This window comes from Cervus elaphus, chromosome 9, assembly GCF_910594005.1.
Source record: "Cervus elaphus chromosome 9, mCerEla1.1, whole genome shotgun sequence".
NCBI lineage: Eukaryota > Metazoa > Chordata > Mammalia > Artiodactyla > Cervidae > Cervus > Cervus elaphus.
This window is the reverse complement of record NC_057823.1, coordinates 72,913,084-72,932,530: the sequence shown is the minus strand read 5'-3', so window position 1 is coordinate 72,932,530 and position 19,447 is coordinate 72,913,084. Positions and strand designations below refer to the sequence as shown.

Sequence of the window (19,447 nt, the reverse complement as noted above, 5' to 3'; positions counted from 1 at the left end):
GCGATCCAAACAAAAATAACCGCTCTTCCCACAGCTATCCCCCTACCCAGTCACATGCTGTTTGTCTTCTGTATAGAAGTCCTTGGGATGGTCCATTCTTTTAAAACATTCACTTAGATAATGTCTCTCACCCTCTACTAGCACATCAGCCCAGGTCTGTAGGGCTCTTGTCTTTCTTGATCACTACTATATCTACAGTACCCAGAGCATCGCAGGGGTCAACAGATGTTTGATGATGATGAAACATGAAGATCAATCCTTCATCAATTCAAGAATCTAAAAAAAAAAAAAATCATTGAGGGGAAAACCCCATCTAATTGTATAGTGAAGCTCAAGTTGGCCTGTAGGAGGTCCAGCACGTGGGCAGGGGAAGGAGACACCCAGAGTTGTGAATGAGCCTCTTCCCATCTCACAGGTCTTAAGTGAAGAGGACTTCAGGCGATGGGCCAGTTTCCGGCGTGAGGCTGAGGCATCCCTCAACAACAGAGATGAGCTTCTCATGGAGACAGCACAGCATCTGGAGAATCAACTCACCTTACTCGGTAGCTAAAAATAAGTTTATTGTTACATTTTTTACAATGAATGCTGCAAGCGAGAAAGGGTGTTTGTGGCCTTGATTCTGACACTATTACAAATGTGTCTCAATCAGGAGCCTCCCTGGGGCGCCCTTCCAGGCATTTGGCGCCAGTGAGCTGTGCCGACATCCTACCAGACTCCACACCCTGCTTCCCGAGGATGCCCAGGAGCATTCCTGCCCTCCCTGCTGGAGGAAGCCTGGCTGCTTCTCCTCCAGTCATTCAAATGTTTATTGATCACCTACTATGTGCCAAGTAGCACGCTAGGTATTGTGACTTCAGTGGGGAACAAGAGCCACAGACCCTGCCCTTGATGATATAATAAGTAATTTCATCAGAGTGTGATGAGAGTGGGGCTGGGAGATGTAGCTGGTGGGATGAAGCACAAAGGAGCCAAGGAGGGCACAGGAGGGCTTGAGCTGATTGGAAAAAGGGAGCTCATCACAGGGGGAGGTGTTCCACGAGAGGGAAGGGCCTGAATGCAGGTCTGCAAGTGAGAAAGCCTGGCCTAGCTGGAGACTTAGAGGTCTGCCTTGGCTGGACCATGGAGTGCGAGGGAGACCCATGAGGTTAGAGAGGTCAGGAGGATATAGATTATGAAGGGCCATGTAAATTGTATGCTAAAGGTTTGGAGAAGGGGAGTTAAAGCAGGGACAGATTTATGTTTTATAAAAATCACTCTGACTGCTGCTGTATAGAAATTAGATGGCTACCCTGGGGGAAAGATGGAAAGCACCAGCGAAGAGACAGCAATGGATTTCTGTTGAAGGAAAAGCGTTGCCAAGGGAGAAGGGGGAGACTTTCTTTTTCAGATTCATCGCCTCACAGCTTGGGAACAAGATCTAGGGAAGGCGATGCCTGCGCAGCATGCACATACTGGCCACGTGGCCACGTGGCAGAGCCTCCTTTGGGAGGCAGTGCTGACCCGGGATGAAAGCCACGTCTTGGCCCTGTGTGCCCAGGGACACTTCCCCGCACCTCTGAGCCTCTTTGTCTCCTCTGGATAAATCACACTCCACCTAACTCAGCCAGGCCGGGGTGAAGGGGGAGACCTAGGGTGTTGTTGTAAGAAGATGGTAAAATCTCTTTATATTTAAAACATAGCAGCAAGATGTAGTGGGATGAGTGGCGAGCCAGGGGAGGTGGTTTTGCACCCCACCTCCTTCAGCCTTTTGTTTCCCATGTGTGGACTGCAGAGGCCTTTGTCTGCTATCTCACGAGGCTCCCTGGAAAGCTGGCCTGGAGAACTCACTCTAACAGGAACCAGGGGGTAGCTAGTGCAGACAGCTCCATCCAGCACACCAGGCCACCACCAGAATGTCATCCCATTAGGGCCCCTGACTCCTGCACACCTTTCCTCTTGTTCCAGGGGAGCCTTCTGGCCCTCGCTGGTGAGAAGCGCCCCTGAGCAGGTTCGGCATTTGTTAGGACCTGTCAGCTTCCCTGGCTGAGAAAGGCTCTCAACCCCTGGTTCATGTTCTCTCACACACCACTAAATGTGTTTTTCCTCCTCTCTCCTTCACTCTTCCTCCCTGTAATACACATCCGCTTCAGTCTCTCACCTTCCAGGTTAATGCTTGGAGGAAAAGATGAGGGTCAGGCATCATTTTTCATGGAACTGTTCTCCAGTACACTTGGGCCTGAAATACAAAATGGGCCCATTTCAGGATGGAGAGGTTTATTTTTCTTCCCTCACAGTGGCTTAGGATAGAGCAGACTGGGGCCAGGAAGAGAATTCATCCTGCCACTAGGAAATTGCCTTGCCATTCAGAAGCTGCATTGCATTCACACCGGGTCTCCCAGTACAAAATGATCTTTTCAATATGCATCCAGTGTGACTGCTTTGCCAACATATTGTCACTCGGGATTATTAAAAGAAACGGCATGCTTCACTCCTGCCCAGAGTGAAATGGACAGCCATTAGTCTGTGGTCTGAAACGAATCTCAATTAAAATGCAGATTTATTTTTGCTTAATCACTTGGCAACCATTGGCTGTTTGGGTATATATTCATCAAGGTTGGCTCAAAGCTTGAGACCATTCAAAAAATGATGGAATTCACATCTTTAATTCCCTCTAAGAATATTATTTTAAAAACCCAGTTCTATTAATTCCAGGATGAGCACTTGCAGAGGAAAGACTAGTGTCCCCATGTCTTTCCACTCCTCTTGCTGCTATGCCGGTCCAACCACACCAGCTTTCCTCTGACTCTTAGCCTTGAACCTCATCCTGCTTCCTCCACCCTCCAATCCAGTCTCTAGAATGATCTTCTTAAAATTCAAAACTGTCCATCACTCTCCAACTTAACTCCCTTTAATTTGCTACCAAGTAAATGCCAAATCCCTTCATGCCCTGACGGGCTCTGCATGATCCAGCACCTCCCCTCCCTGCCTCATCTCTCACCCAGCTCTGCCTCCCTTTCTGTGTCATCTTCTACTCTGACCTCTAGACCTTCATCCATGCTGCTCTCTCTGCCTAGAATTCTCCTTCTTCCCCACCTTTAGGGTTTATCTTCCAGCTCTGAGATTGAACGGCACTTCCAGCTCCCCTGGTGGCTCAGACAGTAAAGAATCTGCCTGCAATGCAGGAGAATCTGGGTCAGGAAGATCCTTTGGAGAACAGAATGGCCACCCACTCCAGTATTCTTGCCTGGAGAATCCCATGGACAGAGGGGACTGGTGGGCTGCAGTCCATGGGGTCACAAAGAGTCGGACACAACTGAAAGACTGACACTTTCACTTGTTTTTCTTCCTCAGCAAGGCCTTCCCTGACCTTCTAGATAAAGTTCAAGTCTCTGGGTATATGGTTGCCCGGCACACTGGGCTTCTCTCCTCCCATCACTCGGTTATAAATCCTTATTCAACAGGCCTTTGAGTGCAGAGAGGATGCGGACCAGCTGTGTCTCTGTTACTGCTGTATCCTGGGTGCTTAGCACAGCCTAGAACATGGAGATAATCAATAATCACTGCCTGGTTTGACAGGGCTTTGGGGAGACTAAGCAGCTCCTTTTTCCAACATAAATGTGAGCTATGCTGTCTTTGCTCACTCCAGGAGCCACTGGGATTGAAGACCGGCTGCAGGAAGGTGTTCCAGACACCATCGCTGCTCTGCGGGAGGCTGGGATCCAGCTCTGGGTCTTGACTGGAGATAAGCAGGAGACTGCGGTCAACATCGCCTATGCCTGCAGACTCTTAGACCAGACAGACACCGTTTACTCCATTAACACAGAAAGTCAGGTGAGACCAAAGTAGACCCCAGATGTCCAAGTGCAGAGCAGCACCTAGGCCAACAGGGTTACGGGTACCCAGGGGCAGCACCACCCCAAATCTTGGCCCTCACGCAGTCCTGGTCCTCTGCTTCATCCCCACGCATGGTTGACTGGTCTATTTATATTACATCTAACAAAACAGTAGCAAGGTGTGGCTCTCTCAAATCCCGCCCTTCGCCCAGTCTCCCCATTTTATATAAGAGAAACAGGACTACAGAGTTGCTGAGTCACCTCCCCAGGGCCACCTTGTCGTTTCTGATAGACAGACTAAGTCTAGAATGCCCTTCTCTGGTCAGGCCAGTGCTATTTGCATTATTCTAGACTGTCTGCTCACAGAATCTCAGTTGTTAGTTTCTTATACTTTGGATTAACTCGTCCACTGAAAAACCGTAACTAAATTGACATGGTTCTGAGTTTAAAATTTCAGTTCCAATTTGTAGTATCAAACTGGCTGCCACAGAATGAAATCTGAAGAGAGCAGTACACAAGACCAGTATGCTTTGATGCGATGGGAGAGAGAGATAAGCCAAGTTCAAAAACTGCAATTTTCAGCCTTAATAGGTTGTGAGTGGCTGAGAACAATGTTTGGAGAAAGAGGGCTGTATAAAGTCTAAAGAAGTGTATTTAAAGTTGCAATGGTTTTTCTGTTTAGGAGGAAAAAAAACCTATGTTCATGATGCAAACTGAAGAAAGTAAAATTTCACTAGCTCCTTGGCTGATGAATATGGGAAGTAGGTGTTGAGTCAGTTGCCCCTATCAAAGGGAGCAGTATTGGATTAGATGTGGAGTTGGAACAAGAAAGACACTGGGTTGTGGGGGTGGTGGGTGGAGGGCACTGGAGACCTAGAACATTCCAGGGGGAGAAGGATGGAGAGAGGGAGGAAGATGAGAGATGGGAAGAACAGCACAGAGAGAGAGGCAGGAAGGATGATGGAATCTCACTCCTTTGCTTTTGCCTGAGGCGGATCTGGACCCAAAACAGATGCTTACAAGTTTCAGTTTGGTTTTCACTCAATGAAGAATCCATGTATTTTTTTTTTTTTAAAGAAGTGGTGTATCCTAATAAGAAATGCCAGAGACCCTAAAGTGAACTAAAGATGAATTAGGAAAATAATTTACTTCCTTGTCAGGTGCAGACTATGCTATGATTAGATGAAACCCCAGTGAATTTTCAAGATGAAAATAATCTCAGGGAAATCTTGGCATTAATATTATGCTTAAGAAAGAAAGTAATTTGCATCTCGCTTGAGTGCTTGATCCCTGTAACAGTGTGGATGTCTGCCTGCCCAGCTTGCAATGGCAATTCCATTTGCAATGATCATTTCACTTCCAGGAGGAGCACATCAACAAGCCTATGAGTCCTCCTGAGGAGGGTGGAGTAGTTTTCTGTGGATTCTGTTAAATGCAATGCCTTCCTGTAAGAAGCTGAGGATGTTTGTTGATTAATTAGCTGAAGTTCTCAAGAAACAGCAGGTCACACCCAAGTTGAACTCAATCACTATCAACCATTTTAAAGATGTCCATGACCCTCCAAGATGGTACCTAAATGTTGAGCACTGCCCACACCCCTGGGCCCACTAAACCTGAAAGATTAGGCTTTCTCATCCTGTTGAAAAGGTAGTGGGTACAGAGATAGCACAGAGTCGGCATCAACAACTCAAAGGACATGAGTTTGAGCAAACTCCAGGAGATAGCGAAAGACAGGAAAGCCTGGCATGCTGCAGTCCATGGGGTCGCAGAGAGTTAGACACGACTTGTGACTGAACAACAACAACAGAGATATGTTAAGACAGAAATGGGGGAAATCCATTCTAAATCTGACTTATTTAAATCCCAGTTTAATGTACTTACATATTCAGTAGGTATTTTTTCCAATAGTTTTAATCTGTTTGATTCTATATACATTGATCTAGGACTATTGTTTCTTTGTTATGTATCTTAAAGCTATAAGCAAGTTATGAGGCCTTTCTAAACTTCAGGGTCAGTCAGTTCTGTCGGTCAGTCGTGTCTGACTCTTTGCGACCCCATGAATCGCAGCATGCCAGGCCTCCCTGTCAACCACAAACTCCCGGAGTTTACTCAAACTCATGCCCATAAAGTCGGTGATGCCATCCAGCCATCTCATCCTCTGTCGTCCCCTTCTCCTCCTGCCCCCAATCCCTCCAAGCGTCAGGGTCTTTTCCAATGAGTCAACTCTTCGCATGAGATGGCCAAAGTATTGGAGTTTCAGCTTCAGCATCAGTCCTTCCAATGAACACCCAGGACTGATCTCCTTCAGGATGGACTGATTGGATCTCCTTGCAGTCCAAGGGCCTCTCAAGAGTCTTCTCCAACACCACAGTTCAAAAGCATCAATATTTGGGTGCTCAGCTTTCCTCACAGTCCAACTCTCACATCCATACATGACCACTGGAAAAACCATAGCCTTGACCAGATGGACCTTTGTTGGCAAACTTCAGGGTTCTCATCCATAAAATGAGAGAATTACCAACCCATCACTGGAAGTGTTGATCTGTCAAGGAATTTTAGAAGGGACTAGATAGTATTAGATGTTATTGCTTAGTCACTCAGGTGCATCCAACTCTTTTGTGACCCCCATGGGCTGTAGCCCACCAGGCTCCTCTGTCCATGGAATTCTCCAGGCAAGAATAATCGAGTGGTTGCCATTCCCTTCTCCAGAGGATCTTCTCAACCCAGGGATCAAACTTGTGTCTCCTGCACTGGCAGGCAGATTCTTTACCACCGAGCCACCAGAGGAACCCATAATGTTAGATAGGAACTAGTAATAGCAACTATTATTATTATAACTAACAACATATATTGAAGACTTATTATGGTCCAGATACCATACTTCACCAAATTTCAGTCTTCTCATCTGTAAGATGGGGAATTAAAAAGTTTTATTTCACAGGTTGGGAGGATTGGGAGGATTAAATAAGATCATAGAAGAAATATAGTTATTAACACAGGATTTCTATGAGTTAACAAATTACCCCTAAACTTAGTAGCTAAAAACAGTGGATACTTATTATCCCACAGTTTTTATGAGTTAGGAGTCTAGGAGCACTTATTTGGGTACCTCTGGTTCAGGGTCTCTCTTGAGGTTGCAGTCAGGGATGTGAGCTCATCTAAAGGCTCAATGGGATGGGTCATTTAGGGATGGGGAGTCCTCCTCCTTCCAAGTTCATGGACATGATTGTGAGTAGGCTTCAGTTCCTCTCCATGGGAGCCTCTCCATAGAGATGCTTCACAACATGGCAGCTGGTTCCCCCAGGGTAAGCCATTCAAGAGAGAGAATGGGAAAGAGTGCCCAAGTGTAGCCACAGTCTTTTGATAGACTGATCTGGGAAGTGACATCCCATCACTTTTGCAAAATTTGCTTCATTAGAAAGGAAATATTAGTCATAATGACAGACAAGGGTTGGAGATTACACAAAGAAGGACCTGACTATCAGAAGGTATAGGGATCATTGAGAACCATCTTAGAGGCTGCCTGTCACCATATCTGACAGATACTAAATGTTAAGTGAATGGTAACAATTGTGATTATTATATAGACAATTTGAAGGAAGTACATTCAGAGATTTTATTTTGAAGCTTCTGTTTCCAATGACTTGCTGCAGTCATATGTTGGAGGAATTTATAGGCATACCTCATTTTATTGCACTTCACAAATACTGTGTTTTTTACAAATTGAAGTTTCATGGAATTGAGAAAGTCTGTTAATGCCTTCTTGCCAAAAGCATTTGGTCACTTTGGGTCTCTGTGTCACATTTTAGTAATTCTCACAGTACTTCAAGCTCTTTAATTATTATTGTATTTGTCATGGTGATATGTGATCAGTGATCTTGCTGTTTTAGGGTGCCACAAACTATGCCGGTATAAGATAGTGAACTTAATCAATAAATGTTGTGTGTGTTCTGAGTACTCCACCATCCAACTGTTCCCCATCTCTCTCCCTCTCTTCAAGCCTCCTTATTCCCTAAGACACAACAGTATTGAAATTATGCCAGTTAATAACCTTCCAGTGGCCTCCAAGTGTTTAAGTGAGAGGAAAAGTTGTACATCTCTAGCTTTAAACCAAACGCTAAAACTGATTAAGGTTAGTGAAGAAGGCATGAGGAAAGCCAAGAGAGACCAAAAACTAGGCCTCTTGTGCCAAACAGTTAGCTAAGTTCTGAATGCAAAGGAAAAGTTCTTGAAGGAAATTAAAAGTGCTACACTAGTGAACACACAAATGATAAGAAAGAGAAACAGCCTTATCGCTGATAAAGAGAAAGTTTTAGTGATCTGGAGAGATCAAGCCAGCCACAACATTGCCTTAAGCCAAAGCCTAAGCTAGAGCAAGGCTTTAACTTTCTTCAATTCTATGAAAGCTGAGAGAGGTGAAAAAGCTGCAGAAGAAAAATGTGAAGCTAGCAGTGGTTGGTTCATGAGGTTTAAGGAGAGAAGTCATCTTCATCATGTAAAAGTACAAGGTGGAGCACTGAGCACGGATGTAGAAGCTGCAGCAAGTTATCCCGACGATCCAGCTAAGATCATTAATGAACGTGGCTACACTAAACAGCAGGTTTTCAATGTAGACAAAACAGCCGTATATTGGGAAAATGTGCTGTCTCGGACTCTAGTTAGAGAGAACTCAATGCCTGGCTTCAAAGAACAGGCTGACTCTCTTACGGGGGACTAATGCGTCTCCTGACTTTAAGTTGACGCCAGTGCTCACTTACCATTCGAAAAGTGATAGAATCCTTAAAAATTATGTTAGATCTACCCTCCCTGTGCTCCATAAAGGGGATGACAAAGACTAGATGATAGCACATCTGTGGACAACATGGTTTACTGATTATTTTAAGCCTGCTATTGAGATCTACTGCTTAGGAAAAAAAAAAAAAAAAAGATTGCTTTCAAAATATTACCACTCATTGACAATGCACCTGGTCACCCAAGAGCTCTGATGGAGATGGACAATGAGATTAATTTTGCTTTCATGCCTGCTGACACAACATTCATTCTGTACATACCTGTACACTCTTTTAGACATAATGTTACTGTATGCTTAATAGACTGCAATATAAACATAACTTTTATAAGACCTGGGAAACCAAAAAATTCACGTGACTCACTTTATTGCAGTAGCCTAGAACCAAACCCACAATATCTCCAAGGTATGCCTGTATATAAATTGTGCTAACCCTAGCTTCCAGCAAGGACTACTTTGCTCTTTCCCAGAGAAGTGCTTCAGCTGTAATCACCTACTCCTGACCTACTTCTTGTGGCCCCTCTGGGTCCTATGCATGCCCTATTGCTTGCAGTCTCAGTTTAGCATCCCCTAAAGGAAGGCTCCAGAATAATGAACTGCAGTTCTACTCACTTCAGAAGGAATGATTCCAAATAGTCTTAGCAGCTCCTAGATCAATGGTCTTCAAACTTGCCATTTCAGAACAAACTTCACAATTTTTGCCTAAATCCATATACTACCTATACTGTATTTATTTAATAAGTTCATTTAAATAGACTGAAATTTTTTAGATTTCTTTTTAGAAGAATTTTTCAGCAGTGCAATAAATGAAATATCTCTTGCCACAGATAAGAGAACACTGCTAAATAAAGACCCAGTGAACAAAACAATGCAATTAAAATTGGTATTCCAGCTGACTTCCACAACTTTTCTATATCTTTATTTAAAAGTGATGTTTACATAAGTGAAAGAGGTATTAAGGATATATTTAGATCCAAATCTGTCTTTATCTTTGATATATTCAAAAGTAATAGAGAAAAATTGATAAGAGGAAATAGCTTCTTCCCCATATTTCAAGATAAACATCAGAAAAAATAAGAAGTTTATTTAAACCAGTAAGGTTCATGTTCGTGGTGAATTTCAACCAGTATGACCAATACATTTGTACCAATGATAAAGTACACAATGTATTTTTTCAATTACAAAGCCACAAGTTGAATCATAATGATCAGCCTCCACTACTAAATTGGATGACTTTAGGCAACTTACTAAGGATTTCGGTTTCAATTTCCTCATCTCTAAGCTAAAGTCAGTAATACCCACCCTACCTACCACACAGGTATGTTCTGAGGAACAAAGGAGAAGGGAAATGACTTGTAAGAAATGGAAAGCACAGTACCAGCCTAACACATTGTCGTCATTTACTATCTCAAGAGTATCGTTTATAAACGATATCATCCCTGTATCAGTCCACATCTTACTGAGCTATCTTCACTCTCATTCCCAAGCTCTCTCTCTTTGGGCCATTAATGTGGTTCCAAATTATTCTTGCTCTGATGCTGTTTGAAATACTCCAGAGAAATGTCAAAATCAGAGAGTGATTCCCAGGTCATCTCTGTGGTAGTAGAGTTTTATAACTCTTTTACCAGAGGATGAGGTGAGGCTTTAAACCTATGTTTCCAGTGTTGCTTACTAACACCAAATTGATTATTGTGCTCTTTATAGGAAACCTGTGACTCCATCCTCAACTTGGCACTGGAAGAGGTAAAGCAATTTCACGGACCTCTGAAGCCAGACCGCAAGCTCTCTGGGTTCCGCCTGCCTTCTGCGACACCACCCCCGACCTCAGGAGCTGCAGCGCCAGATGTTGGGCTGGTCATCGATGGGAAGACGCTGAGTGCCATTTTCCAGGGGAAGCTGGAGGAGAAATTTCTGGAGCTGAGCCGGTATTGCCGTTCTGTCCTGTGCTGCCGCGCCACCCCGCTGCAGAAGAGCATGTTGGTCAAGCTGGTGCGGGGCAGGCTGGGAGTCACGACCCTTTCCATAGGTACCCGGCGTGGAGAGGTGCGGGCGGGCGGGGCTGGGCAAGGCCACTCCCACATGCCACCTGGACCAGAGCCCGGAGGTCGGGTGTCACAGTCAGGGAGCCCAGGCTGAGGGCACCGTAAAAGTGACAGTCAGGACGTGACAGCCGGCAGAGCAAGCAGAGGCTAAGCAGGGTGGGAGAGTGAACCCGAGTTCTCTGCTAAGGAAATGTCAGCACTTGGATGGAGGCCAAAGCCAAGTTCAGAACACCCAGGTAGATCCGTATACACTCAGGCTCCCTCAATTCTGGGATGCAGACGGTGTCCCCTTCAATCCTAATACCATGCACCTCAGGTGTCTGTGGACTTGATATTCTGCTGAGTGTTGATGGCTAGTGGGGAGATTTTAAAAGTGGAGCCTGCCCCACATTTAAATGAATGTATATACATTCATTTCTAAATACAAGACTCCACATAAATCATACCCTCAATAAATGGGGGCTTGTAGGTTGATGAAAAATTCCTTATAGGAGATTAAATTTTAGTCGTTGTTGAAGCAGAGAAATTAAAACTGTCCTTACTTCAAACCTTCCAGAAACATCCAAACCTGGATGATAAGAATCTTTTGATCTGGATTCCACCACCTCTCCAGCCACCTCCCTCCCGCCAACATTCGGCACTCTGTGTTCCAGCCGTAGGAAGCTGCTTACCATTCCCCAGGATCCCCATTCTCTCTCACCTCCTGGCCTTTGCTCAAGCCATTTCCTTTTGTAAAACCTCCTCTAATCAGGCCAATGTTCCTTTACTGTACACTCTGCTGGCTCCACAGCACTGTTATGACTTGGTGATGGGCTGCCCAGGAGACCAGGAGCTCCTTGAATGGAGGGACAATGTCAGTCTTACTTAATTCCATCCTGTACTCAGCGCATACCAAGCATATGGTAAACATTGCTTTCATTCTTATAGGGACATTCTTATAGATGGTTCAGGTTTTCTTACTCCTACACAGATATGGAAAGAAATTTTCTTTCCTGGCATTTCAAATAAGAGACCTACTTTATATTGTTGTTGGTTTTTTGTTTTTTAGTGGGAGTAGGGGGTTGGTTTTTGTTTTTTTTCCCTCTTGGTCTTCAGGTAAAAGCAGTTCAAAACCAGGAGAAAAAAAAAAAGGAGGGGATATGCAGAAAGAATACAGGGAGCAAAGTTTTACCAACTGCATCCTAATTTTATTCCCTAAACTGTCCTCTTGAAAGCTGCAGACACATTTAAGGCAATAGCCCAGGATCAACTCCCTGAAGTAAAGGGCTGGCTTCAGTGCCACCGCAGCAGAAACAAACACCGCCCCACCAGCAGGGCGAAAAATAGGATTCCACACCTCTACTTCCCCTGGCTTGCCAACAGAAGAGGTTAAAGGGTAGATTTGTTCTGCCACAGGAAAGATGAAAACTATGCACTGCTATGCTACCAAGGAAAAAATCATTAGAAGAGTAACAGCTAGTTACAGTGACAACATTTTTAAGATTAATAAATTTTGTTGCCAGACAATTAGGAGAAAATTCTCTCCAATTGCATATTCTTTGTAATATCATATATTTCCACATTATTATGAGAACCTACTGGAAAAACAGGTGGGGCCAGGAGAGAAAGGAAGTCATTTCAGTCTACAAATTGTGGCCCTCAGGCTGAATCCAGCCCACTGCATATTTCTGTAGAGATGCTAAGAATGGATTTTGTGTTTTTACTGGTAAAATGTGTAAAAATCTATTTGTCATTCAGAAAGAACAGTTGTTCAATATTGCATCTTAGCCCACAAGGCCTAAAATATTTATTATTTGGCCCTTTACAGAAAAAGTTTGCTTAACTTTGGTCTGAAGGATAAGGCATTGGAAAAAGCCAGGCTTGTGAAAAAGATCTCACTGTCTATAGAACTGTGCTATCCAAAATGGTTGCCACCTGCTATATGTAGCTATTTAACATTACACTTCAAATTAAACAGAAATTCACCAGCCACATTTCAGTGTTCATAGGAGCGTAACGGTTTTCAAATTGGAGAGTAAAGAACAGGACGTTTCTATCACACAAAAATCCATTTGACAGTGCTGGTATGAAAGGCGGCAAGTGTGTGTATGTATTTGTTGAACAATAAAAGAAAAGTAGGGTTTCTTGTCCAAAGAAGAAAAGACATCTCTTAGGCTAAGTGACTGTAGCAATGGCTTTTCCAGAGGACTATTCAAAGCAACATTAAAAGGATTCAATTATATGAAAATGGAGACAATCTAGAGTCACTTACATAAAACTTCCCATTGTCTCACAGCAGTTGGACCAGGATCTCATGACTACTCTCCTTTCAGGTGATGGAGCAAATGATGTAAGCATGATTCAGGCTGCTGATATTGGGATTGGAATATCTGGACAGGAAGGCATGCAGGTATCATTTCCTTCAACTCTTCTTGTTACTTGCTTACTCTCCTTTATCCTTATTGGTGAATTAAGGAATTCCCCCTCAGTGCTGGAGGAACTCCTAAAGAGCTTTGCAGAATTATCATCTGAGAGGCAGGGGACTTCCCTGCCTATATATAACCTCTATCACCACATCCCTAGTGGCCAGTCTTTCAGAATAGGGATCAAAGGATGCTTGGCTTTTTACAGACAGCCAAAATTACTCAAAATTCAGCCTGGAACAAGCATCCTAACTTGAGCTGCTGTGTTCCCCATTAAGACAGACCCCACTTTGTAGTTCTGAACCCTTAACAACTGTGTGTGTTCCCACCACCAGCGCAGACATTAGGTGTTACCTAAATTTGCTGGTGAGGAGGAATGAACACTGTCACTTTTTGAGTGTCTATCACAGGCCAGCACTCTATTTGCACTTCACATTTATTATCCCAGTTTCAGTAGTCACTACCACCCTGTGTGTTAGGGATTGTTATTCCACTTTTTTCTGATGAGGAAACTGAGGCTGAGAGAGGTTAAACACCTCGACCAAGACTCTGACTAGGATTTGTAACCAGGCATGTCCAAACCTCCTACTCTGAAAAGTAATATGAACTGGGCCTAGTTCTGAGTCATCCCAAGGGCAGAAGACACATTTTGGCTCTGCAGAAAGGGACAGCTATCCAACCAGCAGCTCCACCTGAGACTGGGGTGGAAGGCCTGCCTCGGGAGGTAGCCAACGGTATTGAAAAGTTTGAGGATAATTTGCACAGAAGCCCCCAGTCTCTGGGCAACCATCACATGCCTAGCATGGTGCTCAACACACACTGGTTCACAGGAAATGCTTGTTGGATAAGTGAAAGGAGGGGAAGAGCCAGACCAGACCACTGGCCCCTTCTGACCGCCCTCCTTGGATTCTAGTGAGATCTGGATTTCCCAAAGGAGAGGGTGGGGTGTCAGAGTCTAAAAAGTCACTCAAGGGTGCTGTATGTGACAAAGGGTCTTTCAGGCCTTACCTACTGCAGACCTTAGAACAGAGCGCCACCCTCAGGGGAGCCTCTTTGGTCCATTAGCAGCCGTGGAAGGAAGCTGATATGTCTGCTCTGCCTCTCAGGCCGTCATGTCCAGCGACTTTGCCATCTCCCGCTTCAGACACCTCAAGAAGCTGCTGCTTGTACATGGCCACTGGTGTTACTCGCGCCTGGCCAGGATGGTGGTATACTACTTCTACAAGAACGTGGTAAGTAGCCCGGCTGCAACCTCCCTCCCACCCAGGCAGACAAAGCATCTCAGCATAAGGGAACGAGTCAGGCTGACGTGGATTTTGAATCCTGCAACTGTCCCTTACCAGCTCAGTGACCTTGTACTTATGGAGTCGTGTTCGACTCTCTGCAACCCCATGAACTGAAAACTACCAGGCCCCTCCATCCATGGGATTTTCCAGGCAAGAGTACTGGAGTGGCTTGCCATTTCCTTCTCCCAGAGATCTTCCTGACCCAAGGATCGAACCCAGGTCTCCCTCATTGCAGGCAGACACTTTACCATCTGAGCCACCAGGGAACCTTTGGCAAGACAATTCAGTTCTCTGGGCCTCAGTTTCTTCTTTGATAAAATTGGGGCTAGTACTATTCGGTGAGGTTATTGCAAAGACTAGCAATGCTGTCTGGAAAGCATGTGGCACATAGGCAGTATTGTGAGTAGTTCCAAGCATGGACTCTGGAGTCAGATCAGATTTGATTCAAATAGAGGTTCCTGTATTCGGTAATGGCTTCATACATTCATTTCCCCGTCTGAAAAATAGGGATGGTGATAGTAACTTTCTCATATACTTGCTATAAAGATGAAAATACAGCTTGTGTAGAAAGTGATTGGCATGCAGTGATCACCCTCTAAAATTAGCCATTCTTTTTTATCATTGGTACTGCTGTTGTAACTCTCAGAGGGACTCCATAATTGAGCTTTGTTTTCTGACTGCAAGGAGGAAGGCTTGAAGATCAGCTAGTGTGTCTTGTAGCTTAGGTTTCCTCCCCAGATAGTGACAGACAAATGCAAGAGCCCCATTCTGCCTCTTGGGAGAGTGAAGAGAAAGGTTTAGGACTGGAATCCTGGGCTTCTACCCAAGACCCTACGTATTACTTCAGCATTGCCAGCCTTCCCAGCCAGGACTTGTAATTTTCTTAGTGGTCCAGTGATTAAAACTCTGCACTTCCAATGCAGAAAACATGGGTTCAGTCCCTGATCAAGGAACTGAGACCCCACGTACTGAGCAGTACAGCCAAAAATAATTTTTTTTAAAAAAATATCTATTTGCAAAAATACTTAGAGTACAGTGATCATCTGGGCTTTAGTCTGGCCTGACTCTAATATGCTGTGTGAACTTGAAAGAGTTACTTAACTTCTCTGAGCCTTGATTCCCTCATCAGTAATGCAGGGAGACTAGGACTCTCGCTGTCCTCAGAGAGCATTATCAAGAGGCTTTATCATCAGAGCTTTAGGTAGCATGTAGCACTATATAAATAGTCATTATGAGCTATTATTATTTCTCTAAAAGACGTGTATTTCTGTCTTGTTGATAAGGGCCCAAAGCAGGCACACACCAACTGAAGTATTAAAACTCCCAGAGGTTGTTGTTTGCAAAGCATTTGATTAACAATGGGCATAGGAAGAAGCCAGAGCACTGCCTTACTAAGTGAGGGAACAGGGCCTGTGTTTCCCATTATCCAGTTCAGGGACCCTTAAATAATCCCCAGGAGACTCCAAATAGAATCCTGTTTGCATAAGGAAAAGGGGAGGATTAAGACCAGAGTGATGGAAGGGAAACATATCAGGCCAATAGAAGTTACAAAATGGCATATATCTGTTCTCCCAGGCCTGCTTTCAGGCACTGTCATAGTTACCCTGACTCAGGAATAAGCATTTCTGTGCAGAGTTCAATGTATATGTAAATAAGCAGCATGACAACTAATAATGTAAATTTGAGAAACTGGATGGCACCATGATTTCAACAAGTCTATGCAAACAAGTCTCTATCTGACTTGAAAGACTGCTTATTTAGAATTCAAAATGCCCCCATTTAATGTTTTTTTTCTCCTTGTCTCCAAAAGAATCATTCTTGTGAATAAGCACAACTTCTTTGCATTAAATTTGTGAAATAGAAAAGGAAATGTTTCCAGCCAGCCATGCTTTCAAAGCTTAAATGATATTTATTTCCAGCCCGATGCCGTGCTCAAAATTTCAATACCGATGCCGTATTATCTCCCCTTTGCAATTAGAGGGTGGAGGACTATGACTTCCACATCCGAAACCAATTTCAGAGGGGATTAAAACGCTGCCTGCTCTGAAATGTGAACAATGAATTAATTATGCACTGCAGCTTCTTGGGAGGAAAGGCAGGCTCCCAATCTCAGCCGTGCCGTCTGACATCACAGAGTTCAGTGCTCTCCCCTCGAGGTGCAGAGATTTCAGCCAGGCAGAGCAGGTAGAACCAAGCAACGTCCTAACATGGCCTGTGGGGGACGGAAACATACTTTCATGTTCAAACTCCAGGTTGGGTGTTAGGACAATAGAACCACCAAGATGTAATTCGTTTACTCAGATAATTATTGAACAGCTGCTGTGTTGGGAACAGTATCAGGCATTGGATATGGAGCAGACATCTAGACAGACGTGTTCCCTGCTCTCGTGAGGTGTATGGTCTAAATCGGGGCTTAGCAAACTTTTTCTACAAAGGGTCTAATCATCAATATTTTCTGTTTTGTGGAAGTATAGCCTCTGTCACTTTGTCGCACCCACTCAGCTCCACTCTAGCTACTGTAGACAATATGCAAGTGAACCACTGTGACTGTGTCCCAGCAACACTTTATTTATGGCTGGACTTGTGCTGAATGGTTTCAATAAATCTTCTCAAAATGTGGTTCTTGGATCAGCAGCATTAGGATCATACTGATGCTTGTTAGAAATGGGATCCTTGGGCTGCACTCCAGGCCCACTACCTTGGAATCTGCATTGTCAGAAAGATCCCTGGGTGACCCATATGACAAGCACAGACAAGCCCGACAAGCCTTAAGGCCTGACAAGCACTGGGACAGGGGGAAAGAAATGAAAACTTTTAAAACATTTTCTTGGTGCATCTACCCTAGAGGAAGGTCAGGGTACCATGAACATATTGCCAGAAGACTTTGACCTAATCAATCCAGAAGAAAATAGCATTTAAGCTATTGCCTGAAAGAGAAGATTCAACTATGAGTTACTCCATTCCCCGACCAAGGAGGAGATGTTTAACAACCTGAGTCCTTACAGGAAATATTTCAGGAAGTTTACTCATCATTTTATAATGTATGTTATATCTAATTCCAAAACCAAGTGTAAGTGACTTTCAGTAAAAAACACAAGGCAGTAAGGAAGTTATAAAGGAAGTATGAGAGTGTGATCAAGAGCCATAAAGGGAGGAGTTTGGTCACACCTGTAACCTGGGATAAGATGCCAAGTATCTTTTTAAACACGTTCAAATTATTTACTACATTCAACATGCATGAACTACTCTCTCAGATTGCTTATATAAGTTTCTAAAAGCTGACTTTCAATTTTTTATCATGGACCAGTAACAGACATTCCTGGGCAACACAGGTCCGTGAACAGCACGGTCGTAACGCTGGTGTATTGTGCAGACGGGCACGTGTGCTCAGTCGTGTTGGACTCTTTGTGACCCCAAGGACTGTAGCCCGCCAGGCTCCTTTGTCCGTGGGATTTCCCAGGCAAGAATACTGGAGTGGGCTGCCATTTCCCACTCCAAGGGATCTTCCCAACCAGGGATCGAACCCATGTCTCCTGCATTGGCAGGTGGACACTTTACCACTGAGCTACATGGGTGTACTGTACATATGTCTCTAATTGAAAATCCCTGGTGGAGCAGTTAAAATGATGTGGTGGTAAAAGCCCAAGACCAAAGGTCAGAAATCTTGTATTTTTTTTTTATTTTTAGATTTAATATAGCTTGTTTTTTATATTAGATTATTTCTTTTTAATTTTTATTTTAGAGTTGATTTATAATGTTTACAATTTTAAATTGTTTATAAATGTAAATTTGTCATGTTAGTTTATGTTGTACAACAGTGATTCAGACATATGCATATATCCTATCTACTCCTTCCCAAATTTTCTAGTATATATTACTGACTATTGAGCAGAGTTCCCTGTGCTATACAGTAGGTCCTTGTTGATTATGGATTTTATATAGAGTGTTGATGTTTATCCCAAGCTACCCCCACCTTTCCCCTTTGATAACCTTTCATTTGTTTCCAAAATCCATAGGTCTATTTCTCTTTTGTAAATAAGTTTATTTGTATCATTTTTTTAGTTTCCACATATAAGTGATACTACTGTGTGATATTTATCTTTCTCTCTGACTTTACTTAGTACGATTATCTCTAGGTCCATGTTGCCACAAATGGCATTATATCATTGTTTTTATGGCTGAGGAAACATTCCATTGTATATATATACCTCATCTTCTATATCCATTCATCTGTTGATGGACATTAAGGTTGCTTCCTTGTCTTGGCTATTGTAAATAGTGCTGCAATGAATATTGAGTGCATATATCTTTTCAAGTTATTTTCTCTGGATGTATACCCAGGAGTTGGATTGCTGGATCATACAGTAAGCTCTATTTTTAGTTTTTTAAGGAACCTCCATACTGTTCCCCATAACAGTTGTACTGATTTACATTCTCACCAACAGTGTTGGAGGTTCCCTTTTCTCCACACCCTCTCCAGCATTTATTGTTTGTAGACTTTTTGATGATGGCCATTCTGACTGCTATGAAATGAAAGCGAAGTTGCTCAGTCACTGCTATAAGGTGATACCTTATTATAGTTTTGACTTGCATTTCTTTAATAACTAGTGATGTTGAGCATATTTTCCTGTGCTTTTTGACCATCTGTATGTCTTCTTTGGAGAAATGTCTATTTATATCTGCCAATTTTTTGACTGGGTGGTTTGTTTTTTGATATATATTGAGTTTCATGTATTTGTATACTTTGGAGATTAATCCCCTGTTGGTTGCTTCATTTGCAATATTTTCTTTCAGTTCATAGGTTGTCTTTTCATTTTATTGTTTCCTTTACCATGCAAAAGCCTATAAGTTTGATTAGGTCCCAGTTTAGTTTTGCTTTTATTTCTAGTGCCTTGACCTAAGAAAACATTGGTATGATTTATGTCAGAAAATGCTTTGCCTATGTTCTCTTCTAGGAGTTTTATGGTGTCATGTTTTATATTTAAGTCTTTAAACCATTTTGAGTTTATTTTTGTATATGGTATTAGAGAATGTTCTAGTTTCGTCCTTTTACATGTAAAAGGATGTCCAGTTTTCCCAGCACCACTTATTAGAGAGACTGTCTTCTCGCCATTGT

General features: G+C 43.3%; 1 protein-coding gene across 4 annotated transcripts in view; it reads left to right on the top strand.

The window, feature by feature from the left end:
• The window catches only part of ATP10B (ATPase phospholipid transporting 10B (putative)), a 360,994-nt gene that overhangs the window by 315,892 nt on the left and 25,655 nt on the right, over nucleotides 1–19,447 (top strand). For all 4 annotated transcript variants that reach the window (XM_043913467.1, XM_043913469.1, XM_043913468.1 and 1 more), the window contains 5 exons: nucleotides 416–542; nucleotides 3,626–3,810; nucleotides 10,306–10,627; nucleotides 12,956–13,032; nucleotides 14,152–14,277. In XM_043913467.1, the coding sequence (XP_043769402.1) occupies nucleotides 416–542; nucleotides 3,626–3,810; nucleotides 10,306–10,627; nucleotides 12,956–13,032; nucleotides 14,152–14,277 (837 nt within the window). The remainder of the gene's footprint in view (nucleotides 1–415; nucleotides 543–3,625; nucleotides 3,811–10,305; nucleotides 10,628–12,955; nucleotides 13,033–14,151; nucleotides 14,278–19,447) is intronic.